Source organism: Dryobates pubescens, chromosome 27 (genome assembly GCF_014839835.1).
Source record: "Dryobates pubescens isolate bDryPub1 chromosome 27, bDryPub1.pri, whole genome shotgun sequence".
NCBI classification, from domain to species: domain Eukaryota; kingdom Metazoa; phylum Chordata; class Aves; order Piciformes; family Picidae; genus Dryobates; species Dryobates pubescens.
The window spans coordinates 3,717,653-3,741,896 of record NC_071638.1 but is presented as its reverse complement, the minus strand read 5'-3'; the positions used below and the strand labels follow the sequence as shown (position 1 = coordinate 3,741,896).

The window sequence follows — 24,244 nt, the reverse complement described above, 5'->3', positions numbered from 1 at the left end:
AGTTCAAAAGCCATCAAGGCCAATACTGTCTCCTCTTATCAGTCCAGCAGTGCTTGGAGCTCGGCTCTCCAAGGTTTAACCCTTCAACAAGGCTACTTGGTGTGGATGGAATCATGAAGCAGGTCAAGACAATTGTGACCGTTTGAGGCTGTGCCTTTAAGGAAGGGGCACACTGGCTAAATGTTTATAAAATATTTTTTATTCCAAACGAATTTCATTGGCTAATTAAGGGGGAGGTGATGGTCTTAGACCCAGGGGAGCTGGGACTTGCCTTCAGTTTTCCTTTCTCCACCCTCCCTTTCAGCTGGACTGCTTCTGGGCTTCTGGCCAACTAACAGATAAGAGATACTAAGTCTTGTACCAGGCCTTCTGTTCCTGTCTCCTTAACCACCCTTTTCTCTCTTTTTCTACCTCTTTGGGGGAGAAGGGAGGTAGGGGGGTGAAGGGGGCACAGGGGGAAGCCCCCTCTGTTGGGGGTCTGGTTTCTGATCGTGTTTATTTGCTGTGTATTCCTGTAAATATGGTAAGATACCTGTATTTGTGGTGTTACACATAATCTGCTTCCTATATATGCTTGTAAATATAGCCTGCTTTCTCCAACTGGTCTAGCCGTGGTTTCTTCCTCAGTGGGGGAGGGAAAGCGCAGCCTTTCCTTTCAACCCACCACAACAATTAATTTCTTGGAAACATCTTCATGTAAACCTTCTTGGGAGCATATACACTCTCATAAGCATTTACAAGCTCATAAAGATGCTCTTTTATAAAAGCAAAATACCTTTTTTAAGAGAACAAAATAAAAATCAAAACTCCCAGCTTCCTAAGATCTGAAAAAGGCCATTCCATTGATTCAGGAAGTTATTTGTGAAGACAGATTGCAGGTAGGAGCTAGAATTACTCAAAAGTCATCATTCTCTGGTGGTGCACACTGCACATTTCACTATAGGTTTAATTAATGTGCACTAATTGTTCCATTAACTAACCACAGAGAGAGCAAATATGATTGCTTTCAAGAACCAGAGTTCATCCTGGGGTCACACACCATAAAGACAAGCAGCAATGAGCACTTAACTCCCAGTGTACCCTCTAGACCTTATTTAAATGCTTCCCTTCAGCAGGCAGATGGAAATGATATGGCAGGGGAAATCCAACAACCTCAGTGAGTGAGCAACCCAAGACGCTGCTCCAGCTCCATGGCATCTCGGGATGGATGACTGGCGGTACAGCCTCTGTGCCCTACCACCACACCGTGTCACTGCAGAAGAGATCACAGTGGGGGCTGGCAAGGGAAGGGGAATGCTGAGGAGATGGCAAGATGCTGTCAGACAAACCCAGCACAGAGCCCAAGTAAAACATGCACAGCTTTGCACTGAGGCAGTTTGAAATACAGTTTGCAAAGCTCTGCAATTAGGCATGCAAACGAGAAAAAATAAGCATCAATGTTTATTCCTGAACTGGTTCCTGCTTATTTTAGCTCACTTACTACGCTGGCCTCTTAGGTTTATTTATGTGGCTGAAATACTGGATTCAAGGAATTACCTAATGTTTGAATTCCCAAACAGTGGTTACTCATAAAGGAAAAGAAAACTACCAAAACTAGATTCCAATTTATACAACATTTCCTAATGGAGAAACGAGGAGATACTCTGCAATGGTTAGGCCACACCTTGAGTACTGTGTCCAGTTCTGGGCTCCTCAGTTTAAGAAGGACATTGAGACTCTTGAATGTGTCCAGAGAAGGGCAACGAGGCTGGGGAGAGGCCTTGAGCACAGCCCTGTGAGGAGAGACTCGGGGAGCTGGGATTGTTTAGCCTGGACAAGAGAAGGCTCAGGGGAGACCTTCTTGCTGTCTACAACTACCTGAAAGGTGGTTGTAGCCAGGAGGGAGTTGATCGCTTCTCTCAAGCAACCAGCACCAGAACAAGAGGACACAGTCTCAAGCTGTGCCAGGGGAAGTTTAGGCTCGAGGTGAGGAGAAAGTTCTTCAGAGAGTTGTTAGCCATTGGAATGTGCTGCCCAGGGAGGTGGTGGAGTCACCATCCCTGAAGGTGTTCAAGAGGGGATTGGATGTGGCACTTGGTGCCATAGTTTAGTCATGAGGTCTGTGGTGGCAGGTTGGTCTTGATGATCTTTGAGGTCTCTTCCAACCTTGGTGATTCTGTGATTCTGTGAAATTATTTTCTGCCTTCCCTCCTGTTAATTTCTGAGCCTGATTTTCCCACAGTACAGAGGCAATTTATTCTGTTGTGCCCAAAGGAGCTGAGTGGTATACAACAATTCCTCATGCACTGAAGGGAAAAGAACTTTTCAGCAGGATTTGTGGTTTTGCAATTTACTTCATAGAGGGGAATGTGCTGAATTAATAATCACCTATTATGACTAAACTCTACACCATGCGTCTCTGAAATTCGACCCCGAGGACTGCCAGAGCTGTGACATTCTTCCACACCTCCTAGAATATATACTCCACTAGAGAGGCACTCCCTCAGGTTATCATCGAGTCTGTATTTCTTTTCAGCAGGTTGCACCACACCTTGAGGCCCAGGTGAGCCATCAGCCAGGCCGTATCACCACATCGTGCACCCCTACATTTAACAGAGTGGCTCTGTGGGGAGGGTGCTTTTTATCTTTAACAAACCAGAACTTAAAGGGAGTGAAACCAACTGATGATTGGTTTTCAAAGATACTTCTTTCCCAGAGGAGAACCTGGAGTCCCACTTACAGTGTACAGCAGAACAGGAGACAGGATGCACCAATACTCTGCATGTTCCTCCTGTCTGGAGCTGTAAGGTCTCAAGGAGTTTCCAAGCTATAGAACAGTCAGACTTATCTTCATTTTGCCCACAGCACTGAGCCTTTATGTCCTATCATTCTCTCCTTCTTCCTGTCCACTTTCCTTGTCTACTACCATTCCTGCTCACTCAAACATTTGGTATCAGGACTGTATACTCAGCCACTGCTGACCCTCCTCCTCTTGCTCTATCCTTTCCTGCCTGACACTTGGTTTTCTCAGTTTCTGCTTCAAAGCCTTAATCATGCTCTAAGGTGCAGGATTATCTGAGGAACCTGAAGATATACAAGTCCATGGGACCAGATGAAATGCATCTTGATGGAATTAGCTGTTATAGTTGCCAAGCCACTCTGCATGATATTTGGAAAGTCCTGGCAGTCAGGTGAAGTCTCTGGGGACTGGAAGAAAGGAAACCTTACAGTCATGGTTAAAAAGGGTAGAAAGGAGGACCCTGGGAACTACCGACCTGTCAGCCTCACCTCCGTGCTTGGGAAGATCATGGAACAGATCTTCCTAGGTGCCATACTGAGGCACATGGAGGACAGGGAGTTGATTCAAAACAGCCAGCATGGCTTTACAAGGGGCAAATCCTGCCTGACCAACCTAGTGGCTTTCTATGAGAAACTATGTCAGTAGATAAGGGATGACACATGGATGTGAGCTGGACTTCTGCAAGGCCTTTGACACTGTTGCCCACAATATCCTATTCACCAAGTTGAGATATGGATTTGATGGGTGGACTGTTCAATGGATAAGGAACTGACTGGATGGTCACATCCAGAGGGCACTGCTCAATGGCTTGAAGACTAGATGGAGAACAGTGACAAGTGGTGACCCTCAGGGGTCCCTACTGTTTCATATTTTTATCAATGACATAGACAGTGGGATCCAGTGCACCATCAGCAAGTTTGCAGATGACACCAAGCTGTGTAGTGCTCTCAATACACCAGAGGGACAAGAAGTCATCCAGAGGCACCTGGACAAGCTGGAGGTGGGCCCAGGTGAGCCTTATGAGGTTCAACAAGAGCAAGTGCAGGATTCTGCTCCTGGGCCAGAACAATCCTCACTATCAATACAGACTGGGGAATGAGGTGATAGAAAGCAGCCCTGTGGAAAAGGATTTGGGGGGTGCTGACAGATGAGAAGATGGATATGAGCAGACAGTGTGAGCTTGAAGCCTAGAAGGCAAATCACATCCTGGGCTGCATGAAAAGAAGTGCTACTGGCAGATCCAGAGAGGTGATTCTGCCACTTTGCTCTGATGAGACCTCATCTGGAGTACTGCATCCAGGTGTGGAGCCCTCAGTATAGGAAGGACACAGACCTGATGCAGCAGGTCCAGAGGAGGACCACAAGGATGATCAGGGGATTGGGAGCACAAGCACCTCTGCTATGAGGACAGACTGAGGGAGCTGGGGTTGTTCAGCCTGGAGAAGAGAAGGCTCTGGGGACACCTAAGAGGCAGCCTTCTAGTACCTGAAAGGGGCCTCCAAGAAGGATGGAGAGTGACTGTTTATGAAGGCCTGCAGTGACAGGACAAGGGGCAATGGCTTCAAACTAGAGAAGAGCAGATCTAGATTGGATGTTAGGAACATGTTCTTTCCATGAGGGTAGTAGGACACTGGAACAGGTTGCCCAGACAGATGATTGAGGCCCCATCCCTGGAGATATTCTAAGTGAGGCTCAATAGGGCTCTGGGCAACCTGATCTAGTTGAGGATGCCCCTGATGATGGCAGGGGGGGTTAGACTAGATGACCTTTGGAGATCCCTTCCAACCCAGACCATTCTATCATTCTATGAATCACAAAGCACACACTCCTTCCCTCAAGAATCTTTGTGCAGCTCTCCCAAATTATTCCTTTCTCTGACAGCCTTCATCCAAATCCAGCATCAAGCACTCCTAACCATAAGCTCCTGTGATTGGTCTCCTCCTTGTCTCTAAATTTTACCTTCTACCTCTCAAGTGTCTGCCAGATTCACTTACCTCACCTGGTCATATCTTCAGATCCTTCCCTCCCTGCATTCAGCCTCTTTATCCCCAAGTATGCCTTTCCTTCTTAGTGAGTCTGCTCTTTTCTTACCTGTGCTGGAATCACAGGTGGGATTTCTTATCTGGGTGGTCTTTGAAAGCACAGAAGAAATAGGTTTGGGGATTGGCATGGCTGGCAGCACCTGACCCAGCATTAATAGGAGCTGACACTATGGGGAAGAAGGGGTTTCTTTTCTGTGGCTATTTGTGGGAGCAGGCTCAGACAGTCTGTGGAGTTGGTACCCACACATTCTTGGCATCTTTGAAGAGCTGCAAGAAGCTCAGGTCTGCTGAGTCAGGAGAGAATTGTTTGTTGCTAAAAAAAGAAAGACTTCTCTACTGATAGGAAGAGCTAAATAGCACTGAGGAAGACAGTCAAGCACAAAGTCAGACCAGCACTGAGTCTATGAAACCCTTATCATTCAAGGACTTGAAGCAAAAGTTACAACAAACAACTCTCAGAAATACTCTAAGTAGACCCAACTCTGTTTTGGCATACAGGGGTGGATTAAGCTTACCCACCAAGCTCCTAATTTCCTAAGATTTATGAAAAGAGGCTAATTGCAATTTAACAAAATTGGTAATTTCAGAGGTTTTCATTAAAGATGAAAAAAAAGCACAAAAAAGATTAGAATAGAATAGAATAGACCAGGTTGGAAGAGACCTTTGAGATCATCTAACAAATGTCAGATTTCTGCTACAAAACATGACAGAAAATTAATGGGGACCAAAAAAAGACCCTAACCAACCAACCAAAACAAAGCACAACCAAAAAAAACAAAACCAAATCCAAAATGTGTTAAATACACAAACCAGCATGTTGCTTTCTACCCTTGTCCTAGGAAATAAGTGAACTGCTTTGGCTGAAATTTGCCCAAACTTGAACCTGGTTCAAACACCTGGCATGTAAAATTTCATAGAATCAATAAGGTTGGAAAAGATCTCAAAGATCATCAAGTCCAACCTGTCACCCAAGACCTCATGACTACTAAACCACAGCACCAAGTGCCACGTCCAATCCCCTCTTGAACAACTCCAGGGATGGTGACTCCACCACCTCCCTGGGCAGCCCATTCCAACGGCTAACAACTCTCTCTGTGAAGAACTTTCTCCTCACCTCCAGCCTAAACTTCCCCTGGTGCAGCTTGAGACTGTGTCCTCTTGTTCTGGTGCTGGTTGCCTGGGAGAAAAGACCAACTCCCTCTGGCTACAACCACCCTTCAGGTAGTTGTAGACAGCAATAAGGTCTCCCCTGAGCCTCCTCTTCTCCAGGCTACGCAACCCCAGCTCCCTCAGCCTCTCCTCATAGGGCTTGTTCTTGAGGCCTCTCCCCAGCCTTGTTGCATGCTATTCATCCATTTGTTAAGTTTTAGCCAAACTCTAAGCAGTTAAAAACAGGTCCTAATACTGAGAAGCAACAGGCAACCCTAATAATAAGCAGACATGTCTTGAATATAAAAGTATTTCCCAATCTGGCTCAGTGCTACACACATTTCTGACATGCCACCGTAACCACTTCTTTATCTTTTCTACTGTTTTTCTTGGATTAAACACTATAAATGTTAGACTGCAATGTCACATGAAGAGAATTTGTTATGCAATTTGAAAACAAAAAGTGTTTGGCAAGACCATACAGCAAGTTAAGCCCCACTGTGAGTAGCAGTAGATCTTACTTTTCCTTGGAGAAATACCAAGCCTATAGGATGATCTAGAGATGGGGGGAGGCCAAATTTAAACAAAAGAGATAAAATTGTTACCATTAAGCACCTGGCCATGCCAGACACTTTGCTGGTCTTTGGGGAAGGTTACACACACTGTTTCCTCCTGAAGATCAGAGTATATATGCAGCATCCTGAGCTTTTGCCCACAGCATGGGATGATCCTGCAATTACAGGATGCTTGGTTCCATGGTTTAGTTGATTGGGTAGTGTTGGATGATAGGTTGGACACGATGATCTCGAAGGTCTCTTCCAACCTGGTCTATTCTATTCTATTCTATTCTATTCTATTCCATTCCATTCCATTCCATTCCATTCCATTCCATTCCATTCTATTCCTTAGTCTGATGACAATCACCACTGCAACAGGCACCACACAAAATTCTCTGATTTAAAGGGGTTGGCTAAGGAAGCTTCTGGATCACTGAGGGCTGTTGCCTCTTATTTTAAGGAAAAATAAGGATGAACAAACTTGGATTTGTAGGACTAAGACCTATTAAATTACAGCTGTTCCAAAGAATACACTGGAGAACAGGGCAAACAAAAAAACCCAACTTGATGGGAATGAAAACGTGCTGTTTTTCTCATGATGTGCCAAGTTGGTAAAATTGGAATGTTTTGAATAAAAAGGAGAGGACCTGACACATACAATGCTATGAGAAGCCAACCATTTTTATTTTAGAGTCCTGGCACAGTGCTGGGTGAGCTGGTCATTGAACTGACTTGGACTGTTTACAGCAGAAATAACAAACTCACATTCTCTCTGATTTATGCAAACAGATTTTCAACAATAGATTTATTAACTGTGTCAGAGAGGGGAAAAACAAGAGATCATAACTCAAAGAATTAAAATAGTAAGAACTTCACTGAGTAGCTACAAAATTTGTCTGACTCTTAGGCCAATTATAACTATGGCACATAGAAGACTCCCCATGAGTCAGAGTTGGGCCGAGTAAGCCATAACGGGCCCCCAACATCCCAGACACAAAAAAGGCATTCTACTGTTTCCTCAAAAGATCCTGTACATTCCCAACAGCCATTAATTTCAACAAATACATAAAAATACAGATAAGGAAGAAGAGAAAATGGAATGTGTGTGTACCTTGCATAGTTATAAACTGAACTTGGCAACTCAGGGATGTCCACAAGACCACTAATTCGGACCACGATCACTAATTCTGCTTAGTGGTCCACTGCAAAGGACTTTCTTTTTTAGGATACAAATGAACCCACAATATTACAAATAAAGAGAACATCTGTATCACAAGGTGATGCTTCTTTACTGTTGAGACAAATACAACTTAAAGCTTGCCTGGAGAAGAGCAGGCTCAGGGGAGACCTTATTGCTCTCTACAACTACCTGAAGGGAGGTTGTAGGCAGGCAGGGGCTGGTCTCTTCTCCCAGGCAACCAGCACCAGAACAAGAGGACACAGTCTCAAGCTGTGCCAGGGGAGGTTTAGCCTAGATATTAGGAAGAAATTCTTCATAGAGAGAGTGATTGCCCATTGGAATGGGCTGCCCAGGGAGATGGTGGAGTCGCCATCATTTAGAGATGTTTAGGAGGAGACTTGATGGGGTGCTTGGTGCATTGGTTTAGTTGATGAGGTGGTGTTGGATGATGGGTTGGACTTGATGATCCTGAAGGTCTCTTCCAACCTGGTCTATTCTATTCTTTTCTATTCTATTCTATTCTAATTCTTCACTACCATTGACAGTTCTCAGAATGTATTTTTATATACCATGAGCACTCTCTACAGCATTCTGATCAAGCACATCTGCTGTGACACTTACATGGCATTTCACAGATTAGGGTTTAAATGGAGACTACCCAATCCCCACAAAGAAGATGAGCCTTAGCATCACTTTACAGAGGTGGCACCCAATTTTATCTGAGATGGTGGGCATCTGAACACTGACCGTTAAAAGCAATAGCAAGCTGATGACAAATGTGATTTATCAGCTTTCCTCCCTAGCTGCTGGAACATACACTTACCTGGGTATGGTGCACATGGTGGGCACCATGGAGCAGCCTTTGGAAGGATCACTGGAGTACAGGGTGGGAGGAAAAGCAGTCATCTGCATCAGCCATAAACTGTAGCTACACAATTGAAATCTGACAGCAACTTCTCCACTCCACTAGCATCATCTGATGACTGCAAATGAGCTGCTGGCAGCCCCTCCTCCTAAAGGTGTTTAATATTTTCAACACCAGAATGCACAGACTTTCTCTGAGATAGGCTGAGAGACACAAATAGGAGCAGCAACTAACACACCACCCTTGCTAGGATTCCAGTCTTTTTGAACAGAGGAGAAATAGTACTAAAAATAAGACATTTTTGCAATGCTCTGCAACAGCACTGGTAAGAATTCAGAGAGGGAGCTAAAAAGAACTCTTTCAATGGAGTGCAAAATTAAGGAAAGAATACATGTGAAAGAAATGTCAGAATTTTGAAGTGGAATGCAATGCTCCTACCAGGTTGCCTGCAAGGTAGCCAGAGAGAGAACATCTGCTTATGGCTCTAGAGATCATTACTCAGCAAACCACTGACACATGGCATTTCTTAATGTCTTAGACTGAAACAGGAGCACGAGAAAGGGACTGGACTTCTCTGTGCAAAATACAGGGTAGACCTGCCAACAAAATATGTATTTGACAGAATCTTTTATGTATTGAGTCGGCTGTAGCATGACATAAAGGAGATGACATCACCAAAGAACAACGTTCAGCCTTGAGAAAGAAAGCACTTACGTGTCTCCTGACTTGCGGTAGTTTTCTGGACATTCCAAGGACAGGCAGCGAAAGCCTCCCTGGATGTTAAAGCAAGTCTCATTGAAAGAGCAGTTGTGGCTTTCTGCAACACATTCATCAATATCTGCCAAACAGAGAAGGGTGAAGGGATTAAACAAACACCTTTCCTGTACCTGCGGGCTCCAGATGATGAAAGGATCATACTAGGTACTACAGAACATGAGGTGCAATTAAACATGATGACAGGATTGGAAGCTGGAGAACAAAAACAAAAGGAAGAAAACTAAGCCAAAGAGCAGGCAAGGACAGGAAAAGGAAGAGTAGCAGTGCCACTAAGTGGACAAGATACAAATATTTGCTGAAATGTTCAGAGCATATTTCCTTTTAGTGGTTAAACTAAGTCATACTATTCCACATTAAGAATTTTAATAGTGTTATAAAAAGCATTCTCTGCTGCATTCTGTAGTTTGTTAAGGTTCCTGTGTATTTACAAAGAAACACTGGTTTCTTCAGGTTTCAAGCTGATGTTTACTGCTTTACCTACAATGTTGTAATAAAGACATTGTATTAAACATTCAAACTTGCTAAAGTTTAGGTCCTAAGTCATTTATAGATATAAACTACAACACGGGAGGTTCCGCCTCAACAGGAGGAAGAATTTCTTCACTGTGAGGTTCACAGAGCACTGGAGCAGCCTCCCCAGAGGGGTTGTGGAGTCTCCTTCTCTGGAGACTTTCAAGACCCAGCGAGGTGCACTCCTGTGCAACCTGCACTAGATTCTACAATCCTGCTCTGGCAGGGGCTGTTGGACTCAATGATCTCCAGAGGTCCCTTCCAACCCCTGACATCCTGCGATGCAGTGATCCAGTTAGGCCTCCCTGCAGCTATTGAACTCACCCTGGCAGTTGCGTGCGTTGGGTGCCAACCTGTAACCAGTGGAGGGACAAGTACACTGAAAGCTCCCAGGAACGTTGATACATCGGAATGAACAGATATGCCCTCCCGTAGGTAAAGCACATTCATCAATGTCTGCAAGAAGAAAATACCGCTCATTCATTAGGTGTCCATGACATCCATGTTGCTGCTGGGAGCTCCAGATGGAAGTTCACTATTCTAATTGCTGGACAAGGAAAAAGGTCATCTGATAGGTGTAGGTCTAGTCATTAAAGGCTCTCAGAAACCAATGGAGGTGTGAAGAAAATCAGAAGCAATAAAAGGGAGACAAAAGTAAATGGGTAAGAACAGGCACTTTACAGTGATGTGCGTCACAGAACTTTACAAAAGGGCAGGAGAAGAATAGTTTTTATAGACTCATAGAATGGCCTGATTTGGAAGGGACCTGAATGACCCTCTAGTTCCAGGCCCTTGCCATAGGCAGGGACACCTCCCACTAGACCATGCTGCTCAAAGCCTCATCCATCCTGGTCTTAAATATTTGCACAGACGAGAGTCCACAACTTCGCTTCAAGAGGGCATTGGATGTGGCACTTGGTGCCATGGTTTAGTAGTCATGAGGTCCTGGGTGACAGGTTGGACTTGATGATCTTTGAGGTCTTTTCCAACCTTACTGATTCTATGATTTGCTTCTTTATCCTTGTTTTTACAGAAGGGAAATCGAAATAGATGTTCTATCCAAGGTCTTACTGTCTATCAAGTCCTGGAGATCTAAGTCCGAATTCAGGCTCTTGTCCATGAAGGCACACCCACATTCTCCTTGTAAATGAGAAGGACCTACTTATACATTAGCTCAGAACTAGCTACAAAAAACAGGGCATATAAAATGCTATCTAGTAATATTATGTATTACATAGGTAACATATAAATGTTTTCCTATCTGCACTTGCTGAAGACTATAAATTCTGTTAGTTCCTTAGAAATATACAACTCCAAAAACATCCCTTGCAAGATAGAAACTTATGCCAAGCTACCAAATCAGTGTAAACAGCAAAACTGACACCACACAAGTGGTTCCTAGATTAGGACATGGGTGGGCGACATTCATTAACACAGGGAAACATCAAAGAGAATCCAATGTTTAAACGAAACCATTACAAACACATGGAACTGTTTGTATGTTATGGTGAGAGTAAGAAATGCTCACTCATCCTCTGTCTGCAAAATGATGATGCTTACCTTCACATGAAATCCCATCTATGTCACTAAGTTGAAAGCCACGGCGGCAGTAACACTGATAGGAGCCATACACATTGGCACACTCTTGACTGCAGGGGCTGCTCTCACACTCATTTAAATCTGAAAGGCAAAACAACGTATCTGAACACCAAGTTTCTTGTTGTAATCACCACTGCTATTACAGGGCTAAGACAAAAGTTTGGAAGAGGTTTTTAGTTAAGAAAGGATGCTACGCGTGTCATTGAGTAAGCTGGAAATGGGAAGCTTTGGATTTATTACTCTATAGTGGATATGGGCAGGTTGTTCTGCACTGTGCTATCATTTCCCACTGTCCTTCAAAGTCTTTACTTGGAGAGAGTCTTTAGGACTATATTTGCATTTTTACATCTGGATATCAGCAAGTCTCAAATTTGATCTAGCTGAACCATCCTTCGAAATGCAATAAATGCAGAACCAGACACCTCTGCAGGATCCAGTCAGTGAGCAACATATTTGAACTGTGAGCTACGGTGGCTTCGTTACTCATAACAAGTCATGTAATCAAAAACCCCCAGGGGTTGATTTCTCATGCCTTTCCAGTGCAGCTTTGCAAGCTAAAATGAAACTGAAACAGCTCAACAGCAATGAGCTCTGTCTCACACTGTACAGCCAAAGCACAGGACAGCCATACCTTCACATGACCTGCCATCAGCTGAAAGTTTGAATCCCATGGTACAAGTGCAGTAGTAGGAACCAGGAGTATTCTCACACTTGTGAGCACAAAGGCGGCCTGGATAGCGTCGGCATTCGTTGATATCTGCAGTGAGAAACACAAAGAGAGGTGGATGTATTGTCTGGCTTCACTGCTGCAGTGCTTTGGACCAGAACATAGAATCATAGAATCAGTCAGGGTTGGAAGGGACCACAAGGATCATCTAGTTCCAACCACCCTGCCATGGGCAGGGACACCCCACACTAGATCAGGCTGGCCAGAGCCTCACCCAGCCTGGTCTCAAACACCTCCAGGCATGGGGCCTCAACCACCTCCCTGGACAACCCATTCCAGGGCTTCACCACTCTCATGGGCAAGAACTTCCTCCTCATGTCCAGCCTGAATCTCCCCACCTCCAGCTTCATTCCATCACCCCTAGTCCTAGCACTACCTGAGATCCTGAGAAGTCCCTCCCCAGCCTTCTTGTAGGCCCCCTTCAGATACTGGAAGGCCACAATTAGGTCACCTCGGAGCCTTCTTTTCTCCAGACTGAACAGCCCCAACTCCTTCAGTCTGTCCTCATAGAAGAGGTGCTTCAGCCCTCTGATCATCCTCCTGGCCCTTCTGTGGACACGTTCCAGCATGTCCATATCCCTCTTGTGATAGGGGCTCCAGAACTGGAGGCAGTACTCCAGGTGGGGTCTCACCAGAGCTGAGCAGAAGGGGAGAATCACCTCCCTTGACCTGCTGGCCACACTTCTCTTGATGCAGCCCAGGATCTGATTTGCCTTCCGGGCTGCAAGTGCACACTGAGAGCTCCTGTTGAGCTTCTCGTCTACCAGCACCCCCAAGTCTCTCTCCTCAGGGCTGCTTTCCAGCCAGTCACTGCCCAGCCTGGATATGTGCCTGGGATTGCCTCGACCCAGATGCAGGACCCTGCACTTGGTCTTGTTGAACCTCAGGAGGTTGTCTTGTGCCCACCTCTCCAGCCTGTGCAGGTCCCTCTGGATGGCATCCCTTCCCTCCAGCCTGTCTGCTGCACCACACAGCTTGGTGTCATCAGCAAACCTGCTGAGGCTGCACTCAATGCCACTGTCCATGGCACCCACAAAGATGTTGAACAAGCCTGGTCCCAGGACTGATCCCTGAGGGACTCTGCTTGTCCCTGGCCTCCACTGGGACATGGACCCATTGACAGCCACTCTTTGGGTGCGGCCATCAAGCCAGTTCTTTATCCATCTAGTGGTCCACCCATCAAACCCATGTGTCACCAGTTTGGAGACCAGGATGTGGTGCAGAACAGTGACGAAGGCTTTGCTCAGGTCCAGGTAAACAACATCAGCTGCTTGCCCCTCATCTATTAATGTTGCCACCTGTTCATAGAAGGCCACCAGGTTTGTCAGGCAGGATTTGCCCTTGGTGAAGCCATGCTGACTGTTCCAAACCACCTCCTTCACTATTCTTCTCAGTCAGTAGTGCCTCCAGGAGGATCTGCTCCATGATCTTTCCAGGCACAGAGGTGAGACTGACTGGCCTGTAGTTCCCTGGTTCCTCCTCCTTACCCTTTTAAAAAATGGGAGCAATGTTTCCCCTTTTCCAGTCTGTGGGGACTTCCCCAGACTGCCATGACTTTTGGAATATAATAGAGAGGGGTTTAGCAACCTCCTCTGCCAGTTCTCTCGGTACCCGTGGGTGTATCCCGTCGGGTCCCACGGACTTGAACACTTTCAGGTTCTTAAGGTGGTCATGAACCTGATCTTCACTTGCGATGGGCAGTTCTTCCTCCGGGTCCCTGCTATTATCTTCCATAACATCAGGAGTGTGGCTAGAGGCCCTTGCAGTGAAGACTGAGGTAAAGAAGTTATTGAGTACCTCAGCCTTTTCCACATCACTTGTGTCCATTTAATCAGTTTCCTTTCTGAGGGGGCCCACACCTTCCCTAGTCTTCTTCTTGCCGTTAATATACCTGTAGAAATTCTTAGTGTTCCCTTTAACCTCCCTGTCTGGATTCAATTCAAACTCTGCTTTGGCTTTCCTAACCAGATCTCTTGCTGCTCAGGCAGCTTCATTATATACCCCCCATTCTAGCTGTCCTTTCCTCCACTTCCTGTAGAGTTTCCTTTTAAGTAATAGTGTGTCCAGTAGCTCCTTGCTCAACCAGGCAGGCCTGCTAGCATTCTTTCCTGCTTTTCTCTTTGTTGGTATACATTGCTTATGGTCATAAAAGTTTGATTTTGGATATAAACTACAGCACAGGAGGTTCCACCTCAAATTCTTCACTGTGAGTGTCACAGAGCACTGGAACAGGCTGCCCAGAGAGGTTGTGGAATCTCCTTCTCTGGAGACTTTCAAGACCCAGCTGGATGTGTTCCTGTGTGACCTGCACTAGATTCTATGGTCCTGCTCTGGCAGAGGGGCTGGACTCAATGATCTCTGGAGGTCCCTTCCAACCCCTAACATCCTGTGATACTGTGATTCTTATTTTCCAGATCTAGCTTTCATACTAGAGAGAGAAGGACTTGCTCGAAATGCTCGTTTAGAAGCACCTCAGCATCTAATTGAATTAGATCTGTAAAGAAGAAAGTTGCTTCCACCTTCCAAAGGAATGTTTTGCTGTAGGTGCACATAAAAATATCACAGAGAACAATTACACACACGCTCATAATCTCACCTTCTAACAGGATAACAGAAAACACATTGACAATACTAACACAGCTTCATTTGAAGTAGCAGCAGCTCTTTAACATGGCATTCGACTTATATAAATGGTATAGTAGTCAATTTTACACTGAGATGAAAGAGGTTATGCAGAGAGCAGTAACACTCCTTCCACAGGGTCGTTTTTTCACATGCCATGGCTACATATCAATAGGTGCAACTTACCAATGCAAGTCCTGCTGATGACATCAAAAGAATAGCCAGATTTGCACTCACAACGGTAACTGCCTGGAGCATTTATACAAACATGTCCTTCTCCACAAGGCTGGTTAGAGGATGAGCACTCATCCACATCTGAAAACAAAAGGAGAGAAGTGATGGAAAAGTCATTTCTGATCATGCAAGTTGATAGAGGAGCAACATGTTAATGTATTTCTGTGTCCCCTAGTAGTTAAAAAGTGTTTTGAAACAGAAAGCAAGATTTTGAGACTGGAGGAGGGCAGATTTAGGTTAGACATCAGGAGGAAGTTCTGCACAACAACAGTGGTGAAATACTGGAACAGGTCACCCAGGGATGTGGTTGAGGCTCCATCCCTGGAGACATTCAAAATCAGACTTGATGTGTCCCTGCTGAGTGCAGGGGGGTTGGACAAGATGACCTTTGAGGGTCCCTTCCAAGTCAGTGCAATCCGTAAAAAGATCAGAGTGTGACCGTTTGAGGCTGTGCCTTTAAGAAAGACAGTGTTGGAACACTCTGGCTGAATGCTTTTGTATCAAAATGAAAACATGATATTCTAAACGAATTTCATTGGTAGATGGGCAGAATGCAACTTTAAGTTTTAGGGCAGTTGGAATTTTTCTGAGTTTCAGCCTGTTCTGCCATTCCAGCCTGTTCTGCCTTTCCAGCCTCTCTGCTTCTCAGCAAACTAGCCGGAGCTGACCTTGAGATAAGCAAAACTAATTCCTGCATGTGCTTTTGAAGCCTAATAACATCTCTTTTCCTTAATAACTGCCTTTCTTTCTCTCTAACCCCTTTTTGGGAAAAAAGGGAGGTAAGGGGGGAGAGAGGGGGTTACAGGGAGGGAAACCCTCCTCTTCTCGAGGAGGGAATTTTGTTGTGTTATTTTTTCTTTGCTGTATATTTCTGTATGTATATATATATTGTAAATATATATATACTGTGTTATATATAACCTGCATTCCATATATGCTTGTAAATATAGCTTTGCTTCTCCAACTGGGTTAGCTGTGGTTTCTTTCTCTGTGGGGGAGGGAGAGCTAGGCCCCCACCACACAGAGTCACAAACACAACCTATTTATGAAGGGAGGTCATGTCTCAGGTGTCTTGTTAATGTTGATGCACTTGTAAGGGAAAAGAGATCAGGAAAGCAAGAGAATTTTTAAAGGAAATCAGGTGCAAAACTGTTTTATTAGGCACACTCAATATTCATGGACCAGATCTTCAGTCAGTGTAAGATGTCACAGATTCAGAGTCAGTAGTGATTTAATAAGCCATCTGAAAAATCGAAAACACATGCAAAAATACCTCCCTTGGGAAAAGCCACCTTAGTTAAAAGTCAGCCAAAAGCACATAATGCCTTTCAACATCACTTGAATGGTTTCTGTCAGACATTAAATGGGCATTGTGTTATACCTCCTCTGTATTGAGGAGATTTGAAACCACAGGGCATCACTCCAATACCCTAATATAGTCACAGACAATGCCCCTTGTGGAGGGTGATTATCATTTCCCCTCAGAATATAGGGTTTCTGAGTTATGTGAAGGACAGTGTGGATCCTTGTCGTTCTTCACGGGTTGGGACTGCCACAAGGGAAAGAAATGGATCAAGAATTGGTTGTGTGAATGAGTAACTGGTCAACATAAATGACAGACATGATTTATTTTCTTCAAACTGTTACTTACCTACACATCTTGTTCCATCTTCATTGAGATGATAACCTCGGCCACAGTTGGGTGAGATTCGCTGGCACATGTATGAACCATCAGTGTTAATACATATCTGTCCAGCTGGGCATGGCATGTTGGTGCTCAGGCATTCATTGATATCTACAAGAGCATAAAAAGTCAGTGTAAGTATCCAAAGTTAAGATACTTTCCTTCAGCAGCTGGCATTAATGGAGGTCTTCCATCTTTGAAAAGTTCTGCCTATGGGAGAATACAAATATCTGTGCCATTTAGCTTCCAGGGTGAAGGTCAGTAGAGGCATGAGAGGCCCAGATCCCAGTGGCAACAGAGTATAGAACTTGAGTTTGTCTAAAAGCCTTTGAAAGCCTCCCCTAAACATACAAAGAGATGATCAACAGTTCATTTCACCAGCTGAACCAGCCACGCTGCCATTTGTGAGCTGTGGCTCACACTGAATGAGCTATTTGGTAGTGTGTGCTTGTATAGGTAGTATCTGGCTCCATTTTTACAGAGAGAGATAAACTACTGCTTGCACATACTCACCATGAATACCTTACCTTGTCTTATGGTAAGGTGTCTGTGTAAACACATAAGTGTGTGTATTACTTATTTATGCATCTACAAGACTATGCAGCTCACTACCATCCATCGACTGTGGGTCTATTTTCTTTACAAACAGGACATCACATCACTTTTGCCTGCTAAGAATCCACTAGAAAGTAAAATCTAAGAAAATGTAGTAAGATGAGACTAATCACAGAATGTTAGGGGTTGGAAGGGACCTCAAAAGATCATCTAGTCCAACCCCCCAGCCAGGGCAGGATCACCTAGAGTAGATCACAAGGGAACACATCCAGGTGGATTTTGAGTATCTCCAGGGAAGGAGACTCCACAACCTCCCTGGACAGCCTGTTCCAGTGTTCCATCACCCTCATGGTGAAAATTTTTTTCCTTGTGTTTCCATGGAACTTCCTATGCCTGAACTTCTACCCATTGCCCCTTGTCAGCAGAGCCTGACTCCATCCTCTTGGCACTCCCCCTTTACATATTTATAAGCATGAATGAGGTCACCCCTTAGTCTCTTCCTCTCCAATATTAAGAGCCCCAGCTCCCTCAGTCTCTCCTCGTAAGGAAGATGTTCCACTACCCTGGTCATTTTGGTGGCTCTGTGCTGGACTCTTACAAGAAGTTCCCTGAGGACCTTCTTGAACTGAAGGTGCTCAGAACTGGACACAATATTCCAGATGCAGTCTCACCAGGGCAGAGTAGAAGGGAAGGTGAAGCTGTATTACAGAGTGATCCAGCATGGTGTACCTAGCCAAGAAGGTCAGGAACTCACTGTTACACAAGGCCAGCATGTCCTGTTAGTTTAGGAGAAAGAAGTTTCAGCCTGGAATCAGTGGCTACAGGAGGTACTGAAACAAGCCTGTGCTACCTGGAAATGCTAATAATATAAACTAGATAGAATAGAATAGAATAGAATTGAATAGAATAGAATAGAATAAACCAAGTTGGAAGAGACCTTCAAGATCATCGCGGCCAACCCATCAACCAATCAAACACTACCCAAACCACTAACCCATGGCACCAAGCACCCCATCAAGTCTTCTCCTGAAAACCTCCAGTGATGGCGACTCCACCACCTCCCCAGGCAGCCCATTCCAATGGGCAATCACTCTTTCTGTATAGAACTTTTTCCTAACATCTAGCCTGAACCTCCCCTGGTGCAGCCTGAGACTGTGTCCTCTTGTTCTGGTACTGGCTGCCTGGGAGAAGAGACCAACATCCGTCTGTCTACAACCTCCCTTCAGGTAGTTGTAGAGAGTAATAAGGTCACCCCTCAGTCTCGTCTTCTCCAGGCTAAGCAACCCCAGCTCCCTCAGCCTCTCCTCGTAGGGCTTGTGTTCCAAACCCCTCACCAACTTTGTTGCTCTTCTCTGGACTCGTTCCAGCAAGTCAACCTCCTTCCTAAACTGAGGGGCCCAGAACTGGACACAGTACTCAAGGTGCAGCCTAACCAGTGCAGTGTACAGGGGCAGAATGACCTCCCTGCTCCTGCTGGCCACACTGTTCCTGATGCAGGCCAGGATGCCATTGGCCCTCTTAGCTGCCTGGGCACACTGCAGGCTCATGTTCAGTCTACCATCGACCAGCACCCCCAAGTCCCTCTCAGCCTGACTGCTCTCCAGCCACTCTGACCCCAGCTTGTAACTCTGCATGGGGTTGTTGTGGCCAATGTGCAGAACCTGGCACTTGGATGTGTTCAATCTCATGCCGTTGGACTCTGCCCATCTGTCCAGCCTGTCGAGGTCCCTCTGCAGAGCCTCTCTACCCTCCAGCAGATCAACTCCTGCCCCCAGCTTGGTGTCGTCAGCAAATTTACTGATGATGGACTCAACGTCCTCATCCAGATCATCAATAAAGATGTTAAAGAGCATGGGGCCCAGTACTGATCCCTGGGGCACACCACTAGTGTGCCCTAGATGCGACTGTGTGTAGGAGCAGCACTGCTTGTGAGTGTACGGGCTTGCATCCCATAAACTTCAGCAAAGTCCACCTTCACTTGAGTACTTCTCTGCCTAAGATCATCCCAAATGTTTCACTGGGATATTATCATTGTTTTACACAGTGGTACCAGTAACTGTTGAAGAGCTACTGCTTTCTAGTTACTATGGCATTAAATGTAGCATCTAGCTTGCAAAATTTTGGCAACCTGAGGATGGAGAAGGGGATGTAGTATAATGTGAAATGTTTCAGCCAGGCCTATCCAAGCTCTCAGGCGTGTAGAATTTTGAATTTACAAAGACAGGAAAGTTTTCCTATTTTTTTTCCCCTCAACACCACATTTGATTCAGAGTATTTAAGCATCAGCCTGTGATTTTTTTTAGAATAGAATAGAATTAACCAGGTTGGAAGAGAACTTTGAGATCATCGAGTCCAACCTATCATCCAACACCAGCTAATCAACTAAACCATGGCACCAAGCACCCCATCCAGTCTCCTCCTAAACACCTCCAGTGATAGAATAGAATAGAATAGAATAAACCAGGTTGGAAGAGACCTTCAAGATCATCATGTCCAACCTATCATCCAACACCACCCAATCAACTAAACCATGCAACCAAGCATCCTGTCAAGCCTCGCCCTGAACATCCCCAGCGATGGTGACCCCACCACCTCCTCAGGCAGCCCATTCCAATGGGCAATCACTCTCTCTGTGTAAAACTTCCTCCTAACCTCCAGCCTAAACCTCCCCTGGCGCAGCCTGAGACTGTGTCCTCTTGTTCTGGTACTGGTTGCCTGGGAGAAGAGACCAACCTCTGCCTCACTACAACCTCCCTTTAGGTAGTTGTAGAGAGCAATAAGGTCACCCCTGAGTCTCCTCCTCTCCAGGCTAAGCAACCCCAGCTGCCTCAGTCTCTCCTCATAGGGCTTGTGCTCCAAGCCCCTCACCAACCTTGTTGCCCTTCTCTGGACACGTTCCAGCAGGTCAACATCCTTCCTAAATTGAGGGGCCCAGAACTGGACACAGTACTCGAGGTGCAGCCTAACCAGTGCAGTGTACAGGGGCAGAATGACCTCCCTGCTCCTGCTGGCCACACTGTTCCTGATGCAGGCCAGGATGCCATTGGCCCTCCTGCCTGCCTGGGCACACTGCAGGCTCATGTTCAGCCTACCATCAACCAGCACCCCCAGGTCCCTCTCCACCTGACTGCTCTCCAGCCGCTCTGACCCCAGCCTGTAGCTCTGCATGGGGTTGTTGTGGCCAATGTGCAGAACCCGGCACTTGGCTCTTAAAGTGCGGCGGCGATGCAGGGGACCCAGGCGATCTCAAGCACGTAGGAAATCGGTAGGAGGCGGTCCCAGTCGAGTGCTGAGAAAGCTGGGGGACCTGCAAGCTGCAAAAGGGGCAGTTAGTGGCTTTTCCGGGGGGTCCTGGCAGCAGTGTGTTCCCGAGGGGGGTTACCGCTGTACCGATGGTGACTCCGCCACCTTCCTGGGCAGCCCATTCCAATCGCTAACTATTCTCTCTGTGAAGAACTTTCCCCTCACTTCAAGCCTAAACTTCCCCTGGCACAGCTTGAGACTGTGTCCTCTTGTTCTGGTGCTGGTTGCCTGGGAGAAGAGACCAGCCCCCTCCTGGCTGCAACCTCCCTTCAGGTAGTTGTAGTTGGTAAATATTTTGAGCAAATGTATTTCAGGGGGCCTAACTACTGCTGTTGCATGTGGCTGTGGCTTTACTAACGTCAGTGAAGGCAGCTGTGGCCCTGCTGCCAGGTATGGCAAGTGCATGTCTTCAACACTTTGCTGTGCACAAGGAGTTGCCCCCTTTATTTTATTTTCAAGGCTGCAATTTTGTTTTCAGTCTCACTGTTCCCAGTGTCGGATTTCAGCGCTACAGGGTATGATATGGTCAGGAGAACGAGGGGTTGACAATGAGCTAGACTTGGCAGCTGCTGTTGCTCAGCCAGTTCCACAGGTCCAAGACACACTACGCCGATGGGAGAATTCAAAGTTAAGTTGAGACTTGAAAAGGCTACTGAGGGGAATAACTGATAGATTGTAGGTCACATTAGACAATTCCATTTAGAGTCTGTTGGAAACCAGTAATTTTAACATATCTATATAAAGGTTACAATTCTGTTTTGTAGGAATCTTGGAAACAGGGCTTTAGCCCAACAGATTGTAATCAGTCTCTACAATAAGGCTCCTCTCCACAGTGTTATAGCTGGCCCATCATTCTCATACATAGTAAGAAATCTGACAGGCTGTAACTAACAGGGGAGAGCTCTGGACACACCTACATACATGTAAAGCCATGCATACTAGTATCAACAAAGTGTGTCACAGATGAATCATAGAATCATAGAATCGTTAAAGTTGGAAGGGACCTCAAAGATTGTCTAGTTCCAACCCCCCCTGCCATAGGCAGGGACACTTCACACTACATCAGGCTGCTCACAGCCACATCCAGCCTGGCCTTAAAAACTTCCAGGGATGGGGCTTCTACCACCTCCCTGGGCAACCGCTTCTAGTGTCTCACCACCCTCATCATGAAGAATTTCTTCCTAACATCCAATCTGAATCTACCCACTTCTAGTTTTGCTCCATTCCCCCCAGTCCTATCACTACCTGACACCCTAAAAAGTCCCTCACCAGCTCTCTCATAGGCCCCTTTCAGATACCAGAAGGCCACAACGAGGTCTCCTCAGAGCCTTCTCTTCTCCAAACTGAACAGCCCTAATTTTCTCAGACTGTCCTCATAGGAGAGGCGCTTCAGCCCTCTGATCATCTTTGTGGCCCTTCTCTGGTCATGCTACAGCATGTCCAGAGCCTTCCTGTAACAGGGGCTCCAGAACTGGATGCAGTACACCAAGTGGGGTCTCACCAGAGTGACGTAGAATGGGAGAATCGCCTCCCTTGACCTGCTGGCTATGCTTCTCTTGATGCAGCCCAGGATGTGATTGGCTTTCTGGGCTGCATGATGCCACCAATTAAAGCTTTTTATACTAAATTTTAGCTAAAACCTTTTGCCTTTTGGATAAAGGGAGATAAAATACACCACAATTTTAGACCCACACAAAAAAAACCACCTTATCAGATAATCCACTACAAGACTTAAAGAAAATGTTCAAATGCACCTAAGTGACTCAGGTAACCAAATCTCATTAAAAACAGAGATCTAATGTCTTTTATTTAAATGGTCTGCATCTGTAAATCTTACCTGTGGGACCGCACCTGCCTTTAAAAGAGCAGAATAAAACACAGAGCAGAGCAATGTGTGCATGAATGACTTGAGAACCTCAGAATGAACTGGGAGAAACTACAACTGATCTCATAGACAACACTTAGATTTTCACTGAGATAATAACATGCCTTACCAATACAGTTGCCTAGAGCATCTTGTATAAAGCCATTCATGCACTGCAGCTTGGGTCGGCAACGGAAAGATCCTGGAGTATTCTGGCAGATAAAATCGGGGGGGCAGTTATGAGTACCAGTCTCACATTCGTCAATATCTGGGACATCACCCAAAAACAAACAAACAAACAGACAAAAAAAAACAAGGTTAGCAGGAGTTTGGCAGAAGCAAACTTTTTCCATCACATTTAAAATGTAAGTCAGAGCTAAAAATGTCACAATACTACTTAGGATAGGATAGGATAGAATAGAATAGAATAGGATAGGGTAGAATAGAATAGGATAGGATAGGATAGAATAGAATAGAATAGAATAGAATAGAATAGAATAGAATAGAATAGAATAGAATAGAATAGAATAGGATAGGATAGGATAGGATAGGATAGGATAGGATAGGATAGGATAGGATAGGATAGAATAGAATAGAATAGAATAGAATAGAATAGAATAGAATAGAATAGAATAGAATATAAAAGATCAGGTTTGAAGAGACCTTTGAGATCATTGAGTCCAACCCATCATCCAACACTATCTAATCAACTAAACCATGGCACCAAGCACCCTATTAAGTCTCTTCCTAAACACCTCTAGCGATGGTGACCCCACCACCTCCCTGGGCAGCACATTCCAACAGCCAATCACTCTTTCTATGAAGAACTTCTTCCTAACATCCAGCCTAAACCTCACCTGGCACAGCTTGAGACTGTGACCTCTTGTTCTGGTGCTGGTTGCCTGGGAGAAAAGACCAACCCCCACCTGGCTACAACCTCCCTTCAGGTAGTTGTAGACAAGCAATAAGGTCTCCCCTGAGCCTCCTCATCTCCAGGCTAAACAATCCCAGCTCCCTCAGCCTCTCCTCATAGGGGTTCTGCTCCAGCACCTTCATGCAATTCTGTGCAGTGAGCCAGGATCAATCTGAGCTACTATCTCAAACAGAATCCCAGTAAAAACAGGTAAATTCAAAAGTTATTTTACAATTATTTAACATTATATATATCATCAGGGGTGTGTGCTTGTTATGCTTTACCAGTTTAATTCTCACAATCTAACAATTCAAAATTAGAATCATAGAGTTGTCAGGGTTGGAAGGGACCGCAAGGATCATCTAGTTCCACCCCCTCTGCCATGGGCAGGGACACCTCACACTACATCAGGTTGCTCAGAGCCACATCCAGCTTAGCCTTATAAACCTCCAGGCATGGGGCTTCTACCACCTCCCAGGGCAACCTGTTCCAGTGCCTCACTGGCCTCATGGTGAAGAACTTCTTCCTAACATCCAATCTGAATCTACCCATTTCTGCTTTTTCTCCAGTCCATTACTGTAAAGCACCTGAAGCACCACATTCAGAGGTGTTCAGTATTGATTCAGAAGTGTGCTTATACCTGGGCTCAGCTTTGATGTCAGCAAGGTTTAATTATATATCCAAGTGGAATTTTCCTTAAAGCCTTAGATCCAATGTAGATATTGTTCAATTCTTCAATAAATTAATAATACTTAATAAATTTGCCTTGATTCTCATCTGCATAGAATCACAGAATTGTTGGGGTTGGAAGGGACCTCAAGGATCATCTAATTCCAACCCCTCTGCCCTGGGCAGGGACACCTCACACTACATCAGGTTGCTCA

General features: G+C 45.4%; 1 protein-coding gene across 2 annotated transcripts in view; it reads right to left on the bottom strand.

Annotated features, from left to right (window-relative positions):
• FBLN1 (fibulin 1) overlaps positions 1-24,244 on the bottom strand; it is a 122,005-nt gene that overhangs the window by 43,464 nt on the left and 54,297 nt on the right. For both annotated transcript variants that reach the window (XM_054173906.1, XM_054173907.1), the window contains exons 8-14: positions 22,578-22,715; positions 16,693-16,836; positions 14,994-15,122; positions 12,090-12,215; positions 11,420-11,539; positions 10,184-10,315; positions 9,287-9,410 (exon numbers count right to left, since the gene is read on the bottom strand). In XM_054173906.1, the coding sequence (XP_054029881.1) occupies positions 9,287-9,410; positions 10,184-10,315; positions 11,420-11,539; positions 12,090-12,215; positions 14,994-15,122; positions 16,693-16,836; positions 22,578-22,715 (913 nt within the window). The remainder of the gene's footprint in view (positions 1-9,286; positions 9,411-10,183; positions 10,316-11,419; positions 11,540-12,089; positions 12,216-14,993; positions 15,123-16,692; positions 16,837-22,577; positions 22,716-24,244) is intronic.